We start from the raw sequence: 14,671 nt of genomic DNA, 5'->3' as shown, positions 1-14,671 counted from the left end.
GTGGACCAAACGGTACACGGTTTTCCCAAGGACCATTGCATGCATCCCTAGTAAATATATAAAATATAATTCTCCCTTCTCATTTGCACACGGCTAATGAAGCTATATATGTTAAATGAAGGTATTATTCAGCTTCATTTATCTCACATTTGAGACATTTGCTGAAAATAGAATGACAGACAATATTCATGTTTCATTTTACATGTTTTCTCCATGTACCTATTATTTTATTCATATATTGCACTACTTTTGTGGAGTGAGGACTTTGGTAAAGTTATTTCAAGCACCATAACACTTTGTCCATATGAAAGTGTGTTTTCACAAGAGATTTGAACATTTTCACAAATATCACTTCAAACTTTCAGCATGTGGGCTGAATTATCTTTTTTTACAGTGCTCTAGGACAAAACTTTGAAGCAGTGCAGTATGCAACATAAAGGCAAACATATGTGTTAGAGCCTGATTATTTTTGGCTGTCGGCTGCTCAGGTCAAACATAGGTGGAGCACAAGTAAAGCATTACAGTCATGTACTCGTGTATATCTCTGAAACGTAATCTTTGTGTAGCTTCCCTCCAGGCAAATGGTGTTGGTGACAAAGTCACTTAAAGTTATGAGACAGCCAGAACAAGCTGGTGAAAACATCAGTGCTTATGTGTTCATTCCACATGGCTCTATGATGTATATCAAATAGATGTGGTCCAATGATGAATGTAAATTTGCTAAACACCTTGGCCACGTTGACCGTCAAACCAATCCCTTGTGTGTTAAACCGTAACACATAAGCCATTGGTAAAGGACTGTGGTATAATCATGAGGCTGTAAAAACTTGTAAAGCCTGCTCTTATTAATGTTGTGATGTTCTCAACCCCCTCCCCATATGCACATGAACCACTGTAAACCTATGGGAACCCAAGTGAGCGCCAAGATAATGAGATTGCCCATGAGATTCAGGAAGAACTGGTCCGACAGGCAGAACAACAGCGACAGCAAGAAGAGAAGGACGCGGTGAGAAACACATTCTCCTACATTTCTGCCCATTCAAATGCACTGTCAGCTCTATCCACCCACTAATGACTTGACTTCTACAGTAGTATTGATGATGTTGGTATGGATGGGGCTTTCCACTTAAATCTACACCTGTTTTGTACAATTAGGAATTATTGGAGTGTTTTTACACTGTGTAAAGGGTCAGTGCTAGTTGAGAGCAGAATTCCATAATAAATCTTTACTAAAGCACTGAGGCCATATTTTAGTTTAAAGGTTACAGCCAATTATAAGAGAATTCTTTGATCTTGTTAGTATTACGCCATCATTTACACATATTTGTCAAGTTGAGATGTTTTTTCAGGTCACAAATGCCCTGTTTTTTGTTTGGTTTTTTTTAACTGTTGTAGTATCAGATTATAAAGATGTGGAAATAGAGAGACTACACACATGAAATTAGTGGATAATTATCTCTCTTCATGATCTGTTCAGAGTCACTAAAGATGTCTCTGCTGCTTCAACATGACCAGACTTGTAGTTATTTTTGCCTCTTTTAGTACTTTTTCACCAAACTCCGAAAAAGGTAAAATACACTGAGCTAACAGCGGTTTTGTTGTTGGTAATGTGTATCACATATGATGAGAGATGCAGTCTACTGAGCCATGTCACACAAAACTAGATCTTACTTTACAGTCTATGTAATAAATGACATATTTTTGGCTTGTAACATTTGCAGAAGAGGCAGGACTTCAGCTCTCGATACACCAGAGTAGAGCTTCATGTTTAGCTTTGAGTTATAAAGCACTTCTAGGTAGTGTAATACAGTACTGTAAACAAACTGTTCATGTAACTCAAATTAAATCAGTATTACATAAAACACACCCACTAATATAAGGTGCATTCACTGTCTTTATATAAACTCTGATGTAACAGCTTACAGGTTTTTGAATGAAATAAAACTTTTTCAATATGGAGAAATGCTAATGGTTGTTAAATGTTAAATTTATGAATAGTTCTGACAGGCGTACAAGAGATGGCAATTTCAGTAACCAATGAGAGTCTGAGGTTTAACACTGAGTGGATTATTTGGTAACAACCCGTCAATATTTCCCCTGTTTCCTAATGTGTTATAACAGCTTTTTAATGACTAATAAACCATCTACAACCTGATCAATAACATTTATAAGGGTTCTCTTATTTTAAACTGGTACTGTTTTTTCCGTGGCAGCTGTTACTGCTTAATGGCTGTATGAAAATGCAGTAACTCCCCTAAATAGTAAACTGAACCACTAAAGTGTTGTAATATTTGTGAAATTTTGCTGACAACAGAAGAAAGTACGCATCTCGTCACTGTGCTCACAAGGACTTCACATATTTGAAAATGCACAAAAAGAAGAAAGAAACTGACATATTTGTAGCAGTCTACCCAAAGTAGGACATGTATTCTGTTATGTGGTGACGGTGTGTTTACTGTCATGTGTACAGGCCATCGCTCGTAAGCTACAGGAGAAGGAGATGAAAGAGGAGAGGAGGAGACAGAAGCAGATGGAACCAAAGTTTGACGAGGATTACTTTGAGGATCAAGGAGGTGAGGAGGAGAGTCTGACAGTCCCGTGTGCGTCTGTTGGGAAGAGCTGCATACCTGTCGCTAGCCTCATAGCATAATTATCTAAGTCATACACTATATGGACAAAAGTATTTGGACATGTTGAATTCAGGTGTTTCTTTTCTGATGGGTCTGGGGTACAAAACAGCAATGACAAATGTCATAATATAGTTTTATATTGGGATAAATATCATTGCATTGGTTAGTTTGGTTTAAATTACCTTCTTTGCTTCCAAAATGCCTTAGAAATGGTTTTTTACTTCATTTCCGTAAACATCGATTTTTTTTTTTTATCTATGACTAAGATTTTAAATGTTCTACCTCTAAATTTCTAAAATATTTTTTGTTCTGTGACATTAAAAGGTAATATTCTACCACAACGAACTATCTTCTTTCTTCACATCTCAATAAGGAAGAAAAATCTTCCGTAATATTGATGTTTATAAACTATATGGACAAAACTATTGGGACACATCATGGCTACAGCTGTAAGATGTCCTGTTCACGATGATTTAACATATAAATATCAATATTTATGATATTTATTACAATATAAAACTTTATTATGACTTTTGTCATGATTATTTTGTTGCCCAGACCCCTGTTAGAAAAGAAGCACCTGAATTCAACATGTCCCGATACTTTTGTCCATATAATTTATGACTTAGGCAGTTGTGCTGATCCTAACAATATGCATCCTCTGTGATTAAAGACATTGCCCATTTGTCTGTGGACTAGGTTTTTCAGCTCTGATGTGTGCAACTGCCTGTTTGATGCTGCACATTGCATGGGATTGTTGCTGACTTGAGGCTAAGATTTTGGTGTACAATTGTAAACACAAAATTAACCTTGAAGAGAGGCTTGCATGTTCCTACAGTGAAATAATTTGTCCTTTCACTCCCATTCTAGAGGAAACACCACTGCAAATGGGTATAACAGTGCTTCAGTTTAAAAATGCAGCTGAATGTGCTTAGCGGTCAGTTTTAAGATCAGTTACTAAAGAGTGTTGGCCTTTTCTATGATATTATCAGTGGTTTTACTAATGCCCACATCAAAATCTTTGTTTATAATTCTACATTTGTCATGATTATGTAACGTACTGGTGAGCATCCTAGTGTCTCATATGCAGATAATTATTGTCATGCACACATTATCTTTCTGGGTGATTCATCATTGTGTGTTCATTAAGAAAGGTGCTAAAACTGTGTATGCACAGGACATGTGAACATGAAGAACATCAGCGTCAGGGAGTGAAATGTAGCTGCTGCTGAAGTAGGTATAGTTTTTAAACCAGGTGACTTTGAGTGTAGGAGAGAAGTGTACTTCACAGAGCTCTGTCTCAGCTGGCTGACCCTAGTAGGCTGTAGTTGAATTTAGTCTAATGTAGAAGCAGATATTTTGGATACATCATAAACTGCATTTGTCTCATTTCTAGACTTTGAGCTAGAAAGAAGGAAAACAAGGAAAATATTTCAGTTGAAAATATAACCATATAAGTCATTATCAGTCTACTTTGTTTCTTGTGTTTTAAGCTTGTCTTTGTTCTCTGTTGCTTCAGATCTTCTGTAAGATTATTTAATGCTTTGACTGCCATGCTGCTGTTGATCTTTATGTGATTTATATTTGTTGGTGTACTTGTACAAGAGGTTAGCTTTATGTGTAAATACACAGGTGAAGGAAAACAATCAGATGCAAAGCAGGACAAAAGCAGAGTACACACACATTAAAAATTCCCACAGTATGTGTATGTTTATCTATACAGGAAAGGACCTGTAGCTGATTGAAACAGTGTATAGACTGTCTGACGTCTTGGTGCTTTATCTTGTGCTGATTGGTCCACAGAATATTTGTAACGCAGTGAAGCTGACTATATTTACTGTAACACGCTCAGCAAGGTATTGCATAACTATGTGAGCATGTGTGGCAGTATCAGCCTCCTTTTATTTACTCTGGTTGCCTGTGCACACACCTGTCCTGTTTCAGACTCATATCCACTTGCATTAGATCTTTTCCATTCCCCTAGTTTTTGCTCATGCGTGGTTAAATATTCAGCCAGGTCTCAAAAAAGTAGTGTTATTTTCTGTGTTTTCTTAATCTTTTGGATCATAGTGACATATGAACTACCATGTTGCCTCTTTATACACACACAGAATAATAGACGGATGGAAAAAAGGAAGAGTACATTCAAAGTGATGAGACAAAAGAGACAGTGCATCTTGAATAGGTGTTAGTCAGGTTTTCTTTGGGAGTCAACAGCGCCGTCTCTTTGGTGTTAAACAGCCAGTTCGATCGGCCAGATTCCATTGAGCTGACTCTGTGTACACACAGTACTGGCCTCCCCGTCGGCTTTTCCACTCATTTGTTTTCATTCAAACTTTTGAGTCACATGCCAACTCCCAGAAGGCCGTTCTGTCTCAGTTTTGTTTTGTTTTTCTTGAAATTCTCAGACTCTGGTTATGATAGACTGTACTTACTGAGTTGTTTTTACAATTTAGCATGTCTTAATGAATATCAGCCTCCTAGATAAAGGTTAGGCTAGATGATGGGTAACAGAATTATATCAATTCTAGTTTTGATTCATGTTGACTTGATTCCCTGTTTTGATTCCAAAACATTGAGACACACTCCAGAGGTGCACAAGTTTACATGACAAATATATTGTCATTTTTGATCGGTCACTATTCCCTCACTCTGTAGGTTTTTTTTTTTTTTTTATTGGTAGCTAACTAAATAGTTTTATACTTTTATTGATTAATTATAAATTTTCATTTCATTTTTTTGTTTGTTTAGATTTTTGCTTTTTTTTTTCAGTTTCTTTGATTTAAGTGATCGGTTTTATAATGTAGTGGAAGGGCTTTATCCACATCATCAACGGACAAACAACAAATGAAGATCTGACCACAGATTGGTGTAACTACCAAAACAACATAAGAATGTAAAGATAATTAGCTTTACACATGCACTACTCTTTGTCCTAACATTGTTGTCTTTTCCTAAGTGAAGCCACATTACACCATTTACGACTGCCTTTTTTTTTTTTTTTTTTTTTACTGTTCTGCTCCTGACCTAAACAGTCAAGTCCTGGCTCATCGCTGTATATGGGCCTTACACATATGGGTTAGCATTTAGGAACCAAGCAGCAGAACTAAAATTCAACACAGTTTTTTTTTACAGATACCCAGTACTTGCTGTTCTGATGTTGGTTCTTACTTGGAGCCAGTATCAGGTCCCAACCATACTAATGGCACATATAAACCATGTTCACATTGACATGTTAAATACCTGTTGTAGATTTTAGATTTTTTGGAAACATTTTACATTCATTCCATGGCCATCTTTTTTTTTTTTACCAACCCTTTCCAATGATCTAACCTATTTTTAATTTAACCACATCTCTGTATGTTGGGTGCAGCTAAAACCAGTACAGTCTCTACATTTAAAGCATGTTGTTTGTTTCTTTACCATCACCTTCACAGGTGCTTTAACAAACTCAACCTACTAACCATCTTAGCTTATTTCATTCATCTCTGTTATTTTTCACATCTCCATGTTCATCTGCCATCACTCTCTTCACGTCACTGTCCCCCCATTCTCCTTCCTTCACCACCGTCGTCCTCAGCTGCAAGAAGATCGTTAGACTTGGACCGACACACCAATCACCGACATGACGTGTACACTCCTGTGAACTCAGACCGTGATTACTCTCCAGATTACAGCTCATCAGAGCCCAAAAGAAGCAGGTACCCAAAAAAGGACCCAGTTGCGCCCCAGTCCAGATACCCTGAGCACCACCTAATTGCTGAGGGTGGGCGGAGCAGGCATGCAGATCCATATCCAGAGCACCTGCTGTCCTCCAGAGGCAAACATGGGGACAGGTACCCAGAGTATACGCCCACAGAGACGGCAGAGTCCGAGACTTGGACAGAGGTGCAGACAGAGTGGTGAGAAGGAAGGAGAGACCAGCCAGACCACCTCCACCACAGCACTCCATAGAGAGGGACAAAACCTATGACAGAGACAGGGACAGGTATCATTGCAGAGGTAGGGACGGGTATCATGACAGAGACAGGGACAGGGAATGGGAGAGACATGGGAGAAAAGACCAAAGAAGAGACAGGGAGCAGGACCTGAGGTGGACAAGAGCAGCAGGAAGAGACAGGGAGAGATCTAGAGACCGAGGACAGAGTGCAGATAGAAACCGAGCAAGAGACAGGCAGAGACAAAAGGAAAGAGACAAGCAAAGAGCGAGGACGCGGAGCAGGGACAGAGGACTCCAAGAGGACTATTATGAAGGACCAGGTCGCAGCCAGGACGGGTCCAGAGAGGGCAGGGCTTCATGGGAGGAGGAGGAGGACGACGGTGAGGGGGAGAGGAGGGCCAAGGGCCGGCAGCGGGTCCAGTCCAACCCCGAAGACGTGTTTTACGAGCACACGAGTGACAGAGGGAGAGGGGACACCTGGGAGCTCTGGGACCCTGGACAAGGGGAGGGTCCCGGCAGTCCTACTCATGGTAATAGAGAGACAGGTACCACTCTGAGCCGACTCTGGGCTCTGTGGAGGCGTGTGTGTGCTATGCTGGAGCTGCTCTTGTTGTTGTGGTGGTCTCTGGTGTCCTCCAGGTGGTGGGTTGATCTTGCATCACAATCACTAATAAGTTTTTAATTAGTTTGCAATAACTGTTCCTGCTGTGACGTGTGCTGTTTACTCATCCTTGCATCACCTGCTCAGTTATTGGAATGAACAAACCAATGATTCCACTGTGTAAAGAATGGAATATGTGCTGTGATTTTAGTTGAATAGTTTTTTAACACAAAGGGCTAGTTAATACCACTGTGCTGTATCATCCCTCATGAGGCCCAGTTCAGACCAAAGTTTCCCAGCAAGACAAGATAAAAACAGAACACCAGATCAAACACCATCTATCAAGACAGGATTTCACAAGGAGAACAATAACACTGCACATGGTGTTCTAGGACTGAACTACAGCCCATAAATCCAGAGATAAACTTACACTATGCAGTATTACTGTCTAAAAGCACATTCATAGAGTACTGATGAGGCTGTCAGCTGGCATGAGTAGATCTGGATCTGTGAAAAGGGTCACTTATACTGCCTTTACCTGAACCCTTTTCACATGGTTTTGTGTGAATTTCTAGTTTGAACTGGGCTTTAAAAGTGAAGGAAGTAATTCCAATCCAATGCAGATTCAGTCAAGGTCATAGGTCAGACTCATACACATAAGAGTGTCTGAGGCTCACTGGAGTGCACAGGGGGAATTTTAAGGGTGAAGCATCTGAAGGAGTACCAGAGGGAGGAAGGGAAGACTGTTAGCTCTAGGCCACTGAGTTCAAATATCAATAGTGTTTCTCAGGAATTGCTTACTCCACCTTTAAAGGGATTAAACAGATACGAGTGGTAACACACTGCAGCCCTTTGAATTAAGGTGCTTATTTGCTTTAATTTCAGCTACAATCGGTTATAGTGCTTGAAGAATCACTCTGTTTTTACAACAATAATTCTGCACAGTAATGGTTAATGAGGCCATTTGGTGTGCCAAACTACTTTTCTTTAGCCTCTTACATATGGTTAAGTGATTACAAATTTATATTTAACATTAAAGTAATTTGTTTATATCATCATGGATATTTGGAAAATGAAGGATAATCTAAAGCAGTGGTTCTCAACTGGTCTGGCTTCAGGACCCACTATCACCCCTCCATGACAGGCCGTGAATCCAAATTGATAAAAGTTAACTTCTCAAATTTATTTAATGAAAACATGCTGTGTTTTGAACCGGAGATCATACAGAATATCACAGTATGAAAATACCGAAGACAAGTAATGGTGAACCAAAATGACCAGCAAGTGGTGATGCTAAGTATGGAAATATTCAACTTAACACTCAATTTGGTACATTTTAACAAAAAATTAGAAGTGCATTCAGTCACTTATTGAAGTATTAAACACAATGAGGTTTTTGTCCTCGATGTAGGTAAAACCATATCTAATGCAGTCGTTGTCATACCTCAGTTTTGCCATGATTTGAATAGAAACTTTTGGGTCTTCTTTTATGTTGTGAAATGTCTGGTGATAATTATCATTACAGTGCATTACCACCACCTACTGTTGAGGAGTGAATGGACAGCACTCAGCTCCATAAAAAATAAAGCACAGGATTTGTTCTAAACATTATTTTTTGCCCAGACAAAGGCCCACGACCCACTGAAAACAGGTTTACAACCCACTTTTGGGTCGCAACCCACCAGTTGAGAATCACTGATCTAAAGGACTAATCAATCAAACAGATCATTTGACTGATAAATGATTGATAGCTTCAACCCTAATCTGTGGGATTAACATACACTGTGGACATTTGCAGGTCGTATCGTGCACCGAGGGAGCGGAGCAGTCATAGCAGAGACAGAGCAAAGACTGAACGAAGCCACTAAGGGGATGACCAAGCTGGATCTGCGTGAGCAGGAGCTGAAGGACATGGAGGTGGCCAGGAAACTCCAGGAGGAGGAGATCAAGGTAAATAAAGGAAACCACACATGACTGGGTATATTTGTTCACATAACTCAACAGGCCTTTGAGACAAAACAAAACAAGTAACAGATGGTGTATGCTGGAGATATTTGATGAATCATAAGTTTTGTACACGTTGAACTTTATTTTTGTTAAACTGCTGTTATTTGATTAACAATGATTTCCAGTTTGGGCAAACTGTCACTTTTTTTTGTTTCAGGCAAGCAAGATACATTCGCGTGCAGCTCAAGTAGCACAAGATGAGGTGAGTGGGCATGAAGTCTGGAAAACTGTATTTTTTTTTTCCTCTGTCCTATTTTTATAGTTTTTAATTCCTGTGCTCTGCCAATAGAATCAACTTGATAAAAATGTAAATAAAACCACATCTGACATTTTTAGGCTAACGTTCTGTAGAAGAAATGAACTATTCTAAAACTGATGCCATTCGTCTTGTTGAATTTATGAAGGGCTGTAAATAGGTTCTATCCAGAAAATGTCTCCCAGTCTGAGCAGTTCTGTGAGTAGAAATGCAGATACTTAAATGACCAGCGACAGGCAGTTGATGTGTTACCCAGACATTAATCTTGTGGTCTTGCTGTGGGTGTGTAAGTTATCCAAGTAAGTTTATGGTGTCTCACTGGCAGGAAATCGCCCGACTGCTGATGGAACAAGAGAAAAAGGAGTACAAGAAGAATCGGGAGCGGGAGAAAGAGAGAGAGCGGGAACAAGAGAAGGAGCGAGAGAGGGAGAGGATGGCCCTGGAGAGAATGGCCATGGAGAGGAGGCGGCAGGAGGGAGACTATCGGGTAAATGTGCATCAGCATCGTCATTTTACAATATCCGCTTTGGGTGAATTGTTTTTATGACCGACATAAAGTCAAAAAGTGCACATACACTCAAGTGTAACAACCATAATTTTAGGAGGCATAATTTTCATTGGTTCGCAGCCAAACTCTGAGGAAGTGGTCCGGCCCAGAACACGAGACGAGTACGAGTACCAGAGGCAGAAGAACCACAACAAGCCTGTCAGGTACGAGGCTCGATACCTCATTCTGAGCTAAAACCAAAAATCCAAACATCTTCCAAACCCATGCTTTTTGTGTGTGGGCTGTGTCTGACTCCTGGACTGAACCAGGCCTCCTCAGCCTCGTGTACACGACTATGAGAATGTGACCCTGGCTACGGCTACGACGACCATCCTTTACCCCCTCGGGCACCGAACAGATCTAGGGCTGCTCACAAAGGTATGACATGCACAGCTGCTGCTTTTACTGTGGTCACTTACACCATCATGTACCCACTATTTTAAGGTAGAGTTCATAGACTATTGGCCTGTCCACACAACAGATATTTGTCTAAATGGATGTTTTCTTTCTCAATTTTAGAGGACAAAATTCTTTTCAGCTGGCTTTTGTTCTACAAAATATCTCTGAAAACACAAGAAAAACATGATAATGGTCACTGTTTCTGAGCTTAACCCTTGTGCCCTCCAGATTTCCTGTTATAAAATCTGATATGATGATGGTTATATACTGTAATAGCAGTGAGATTAAAAATTGGTTTTAATGGAAGTCAATGAGGCATTTTTGGCCATGAAGGTATCCAGAGGGAGTAACTGACACTACATAAAAATACTACTGCAATCAAATCACTTTTGTGGCCAGTCTTTGACATATCCAAGACTCTTATCACCACCAACTCACATGATCTCACATAAAACTCACAAACTTTTTGTTACTGCAAAGACTAAGCAAATGTATGGATCCCTATAAAACACCTGTGTGCCACTGTTGTTTCGAAGTTGAAAACGGTTTAGGCATCTCCATTTTAATGACCTAAAATACTGTAATGTGGATGAGGATCCCAAGCATAGAAACAAATGTACATTTAGCAAAATGTCCATATTGTGTGGATAGGACATAATGGCAGGCCTGCATAATATGAAGAAAAATAAAATGGTCAATAAATAGGAACCACATGCTGTGCAAATGGTCCATGAATGAATCCAGGGTCGATGTGTAGATGTTCACATGTTGACTTCTGGTTTTGTCTGTGGACATCTGCGGTAATTTACAGCAGCATGACAGCTGAAAAGAAAAACCTCTTAACCCTGCATTGTCCTGCCCAGAGAGCCCCCCCCCCCCAATCACTGTAAGCGCCTTATCTGCACAGTGCTGATGTAATATTGATTTATTTTTCCTACAGTTTGTAACTTTTTTGTTCTACTTTTTTTTTTATTTTTATCAACTTGTGCCATAAACAAAAAATACCAAATACTCAATAACTGCCATATTTTAACCCTTTAAATGCTGTGTTTTTAATGTAAACAAACCTTATTTTTTCATGTAATAAATGAAAAATATTTTTGATTGATTTGATTTTTAATATTCTACACAATTAGGATTAGTTATTTTTTAAATTTTTGCAGCCTTGCATATGCCATGAGTAAAACCAACATTGGCATTATTATTTTTTGTGCTAGGTCAAATGTTAAATTGTAAAATGCCTGTGTGTATTTTTTTCTCACTTGTGAGAAGGGTGGCAGTGTAGTAATTTAACATTGTTTACAATGTGCTGATTTTAGTGGCTGGGTCAGAATTTAAAAAATCATGCAAAAATGAACAACTTTTGAATTCTGACCTAAAACAAACTGAAAAAAATATGACCTTTTTATAACATGAAGTTCGAAGTGTGTATAACATGCTCACCCAGTTACTGGAAGGTTCAGGGTGTACTTTAGCGTCAGACTTGTTCTTGTCCAGACTACAGTAGAACAGAAAGTGCAGGATAATGATCCAGTTGCTGATGGATCAGTGTCTGTGTTCATTTTTTCCAGGTGCCTATTACAAGCGGTGACTCAGGCTCTACCTTGTCCAGACATGCTGTCAGATTTTGTCCCCCTTTTTAATTTATCTGTTTGTTTTTTTTTGTTTGTTTGTTTGTTTGTTTGTTTATTTTTTTTCCCCGGCCATTCGCACTCTGTTGCCTTTGGACAATCTAATGTGTTGGCAGCAGGACTTTTTTAATACCCTCCAAAGTTGGATCGTGGGTAGTGAAGTGGGTGTGTGAGTAACTGGTGCCCAACTCATCTTTCCCCATTTTTTATCATGTTATTATTTCTTTTAATGGACATTACATCAAAACAAGCCAAAATATCAGCCTTGAGACGTAAACTCCCATCATTCTTAGCTGTTGAAGTCCTCTTCTGCTGCAGTTGGTGACGGTGTGCTGGTGTTCATCCCCTACTGGATTAACAGATCCATCTGTGACTCGTCCTCGGATGTGCCTCTTGGGTCCAACTCGGCTGCTACAGTGTCTTAGATGCAAACACAGCAGATGCTTTGTACACCCGAGCTGCCGGCGAGCTCTCTCTTCATGCTGTGTAACAGAGGCTGTAAACCATGTGCCACCATGTCCTGGACTCTGGAGGGACAGAGAGGAGTCCCCCCCATGGGACCTTACTTCACTAAAAGCCACTTAACAGTCAGTGATTAAAGGTTAATCAGTTTTGGTCCTGGAATCTTATTATTTACACATGTGATGTTTGTCAATTTAACCCATTAAGACCCAGAACAATTTTTTGTGGTGACAAATTAATTTCTCTCTACTTTTAACCATTACCAAGTGATTTTTCACCATTTTTTATATTATCTCTAGTATTTTTTTTTTTTTTTTGAGAGAGAAAATCAGGTGTTTTCTCTATATTTAAACAACATGGCTTTTTTTAGCGAAACACATCATTGATTCTAATTAATTAATGATGAGTAGTTCATTAATTCCAACTGCATGGGCTTTATTGTTTAACCAATGTTGCAGAACACAATAGTGGTTTCAGGTTCCACTCCAGAAAGAAGAAAGAGGTGAAATGCATCAATGCAATAGCCATTTTTGGTAACATGACATACACTCAAGAGATGCAGGTCCACTGAGCTGTTTCCACATCAAACTAAATGGTGCTAATGGTACTCTCCTAATGCTCAGTATTTGATAGTTTTTTTGGTCTTATGGGGTAAAAAATGTCCTAATTCTGTTTGAGGATATTGTAATTCAGTCTGTCAGGGAGTCTGTTTTCAGGCAGTAGAAAATCCAATCACAGGTGTTTTCAGATTGGTAGTGAGATGTTTAAGTTCCATGTTGGAAGCTCAGAAAAGTGACTTCATGTGTCATGTCGCGGCTGCAGGAGGAAGGAGTGTGTATAAGTGTGTGTGTGTTTTTTTCCTCCACTTGGCCAGATTTTTTGACAACATCATTATGTATTTAACAGCAGATTTCCAGAAGGATCAGAAATAATGTAACAGTGTGTGTCCATAACCCATGGGGTGCAGCAGGACTTTACTTCTGTTCAAACTAAACTCAAAGCCTTTCCATGAAGATGCTGGTTCCGGGGCAGAGGACAAGGAGCTTCATGTGAACCAGCTGCGTTTGAGGGACACATTTTTGTAAGATCACACAGTCCTTAAAATGGAAGTGGATGGATGCTTTTTTTCCCTCTTCTGTGTCTGACTTCACTGGTTGTATGTGCATGCTTACTGAAAGTGTCCAACTGTGTACATGCATTTCAGTCCTGTATCAAACTCTTTCTGCTCATCATCACAAAGGGCTAAAGCCACAGAAAGCCAGTACCCTCTTTGTGAATCAACACATCGTTATCCTCATACCCTAATTGCCTAATTCATATACTGTATGGACATAAATATTTGGACGTGTTGAATTCAGGTGTTTCTTTTCTAGCAGAGGTGTGGGATACAAAACAATGACAAATGTCATAATATACTTTTATACTGGGATAAATGTGGCATTGGTTAGTTTGGTGTAAATTGTTATCTTTGCTTCCAAAATGATAAATGGTTTTTACTTCATTTCTCTTAACACTGATTTTTTTTTTCTCTCCATGACTTTGATTTTAAATGTTCTACCTCTAAATCTCTAAATATTTTTTGTGCTGTCACTGTAAATAATAATTTTCTACCACAACTAACCATCTACTTTCTTTGCATCTCACTGAGGATGAAAAATCTCCCATTAACCTTCAAGGAAATATTGATCTTTATGAACTGTATGGACAAAAATATTGGGACACATCATGTCTACAGCTGTAACATGTCCTGTTGATGCTGATTTTAGATATAAACATCAATATTAAATAATCAATATGATATTTATCCATATAAAACTATACTATTACATTTGTCATTATTGTTTTATATTCAGACCCCTGTTAGAAAAGAAACCTGAATTCAAGGTGTCCCAACAACTTTTGTCCATTTATGTATGAGTTAGGAAATTATGCTATGAGGCTAACTATGTACAGTACATGCTAGCTGATGTTACCGCTGTACAATAGTTCTCTGTCACTTTTCCAGTCATGTGGGTCTGTCATGGCAGTGGCTCAGATCCAGGTACCTAAATGGAATGCATGTACATTGCTTGTCTGTCCAGATAGAATTCATGATTGTGCTAAAGGCGTGATTGAATATTTGCTCTTGTTTTATTTAAATGTAATATCTTTTTTTTTTTTTAATTTGTGCTACCAAATCCTGTCCTACAGTGTGGAAA

General features: G+C 39.0%; 1 protein-coding gene across 3 annotated transcripts in view; it reads left to right on the top strand.

The window, feature by feature from the left end:
* Nucleotides 1-13,918, top strand: part of ccdc50a (coiled-coil domain containing 50a) — a 32,192-nt gene extending 18,274 nt beyond the window's left edge. The window contains exons 4-12 of one of the 3 annotated variants that reach the window (XM_030133186.1): nucleotides 916-1,006; nucleotides 2,471-2,573; nucleotides 8,970-9,121; nucleotides 9,336-9,380; nucleotides 9,760-9,921; nucleotides 10,063-10,145; nucleotides 10,251-10,359; nucleotides 11,952-12,034; nucleotides 12,066-13,918. In XM_030133186.1, the coding sequence (XP_029989046.1) occupies nucleotides 916-1,006; nucleotides 2,471-2,573; nucleotides 8,970-9,121; nucleotides 9,336-9,380; nucleotides 9,760-9,921; nucleotides 10,063-10,145; nucleotides 10,251-10,359; nucleotides 11,952-12,023 (817 nt within the window). In that variant the 3' untranslated portion in view covers nucleotides 12,024-12,034; nucleotides 12,066-13,918. Of the gene's footprint in view, nucleotides 1-915; nucleotides 1,007-2,470; nucleotides 2,574-8,969; nucleotides 9,122-9,335; nucleotides 9,381-9,759; nucleotides 9,922-10,062; nucleotides 10,146-10,250; nucleotides 10,360-11,951 lie in introns of all 3 variants that reach the window. The other 2 variants (XM_030133185.1, XM_030133184.1) reach the window with 2 other exon arrangements.
* The last annotated feature ends 753 nt before the right edge of the window (nucleotides 13,919-14,671 follow it).

Source organism: Sphaeramia orbicularis, chromosome 4 (genome assembly GCF_902148855.1).
Source record: "Sphaeramia orbicularis chromosome 4, fSphaOr1.1, whole genome shotgun sequence".
In the NCBI taxonomy this organism is placed as follows: Eukaryota; Metazoa; Chordata; class Actinopteri; order Kurtiformes; family Apogonidae; genus Sphaeramia; species Sphaeramia orbicularis.
The sequence above is the reverse complement of the archived record's forward strand: the minus strand, read 5'-3'. Positions and strand labels throughout refer to the sequence as shown.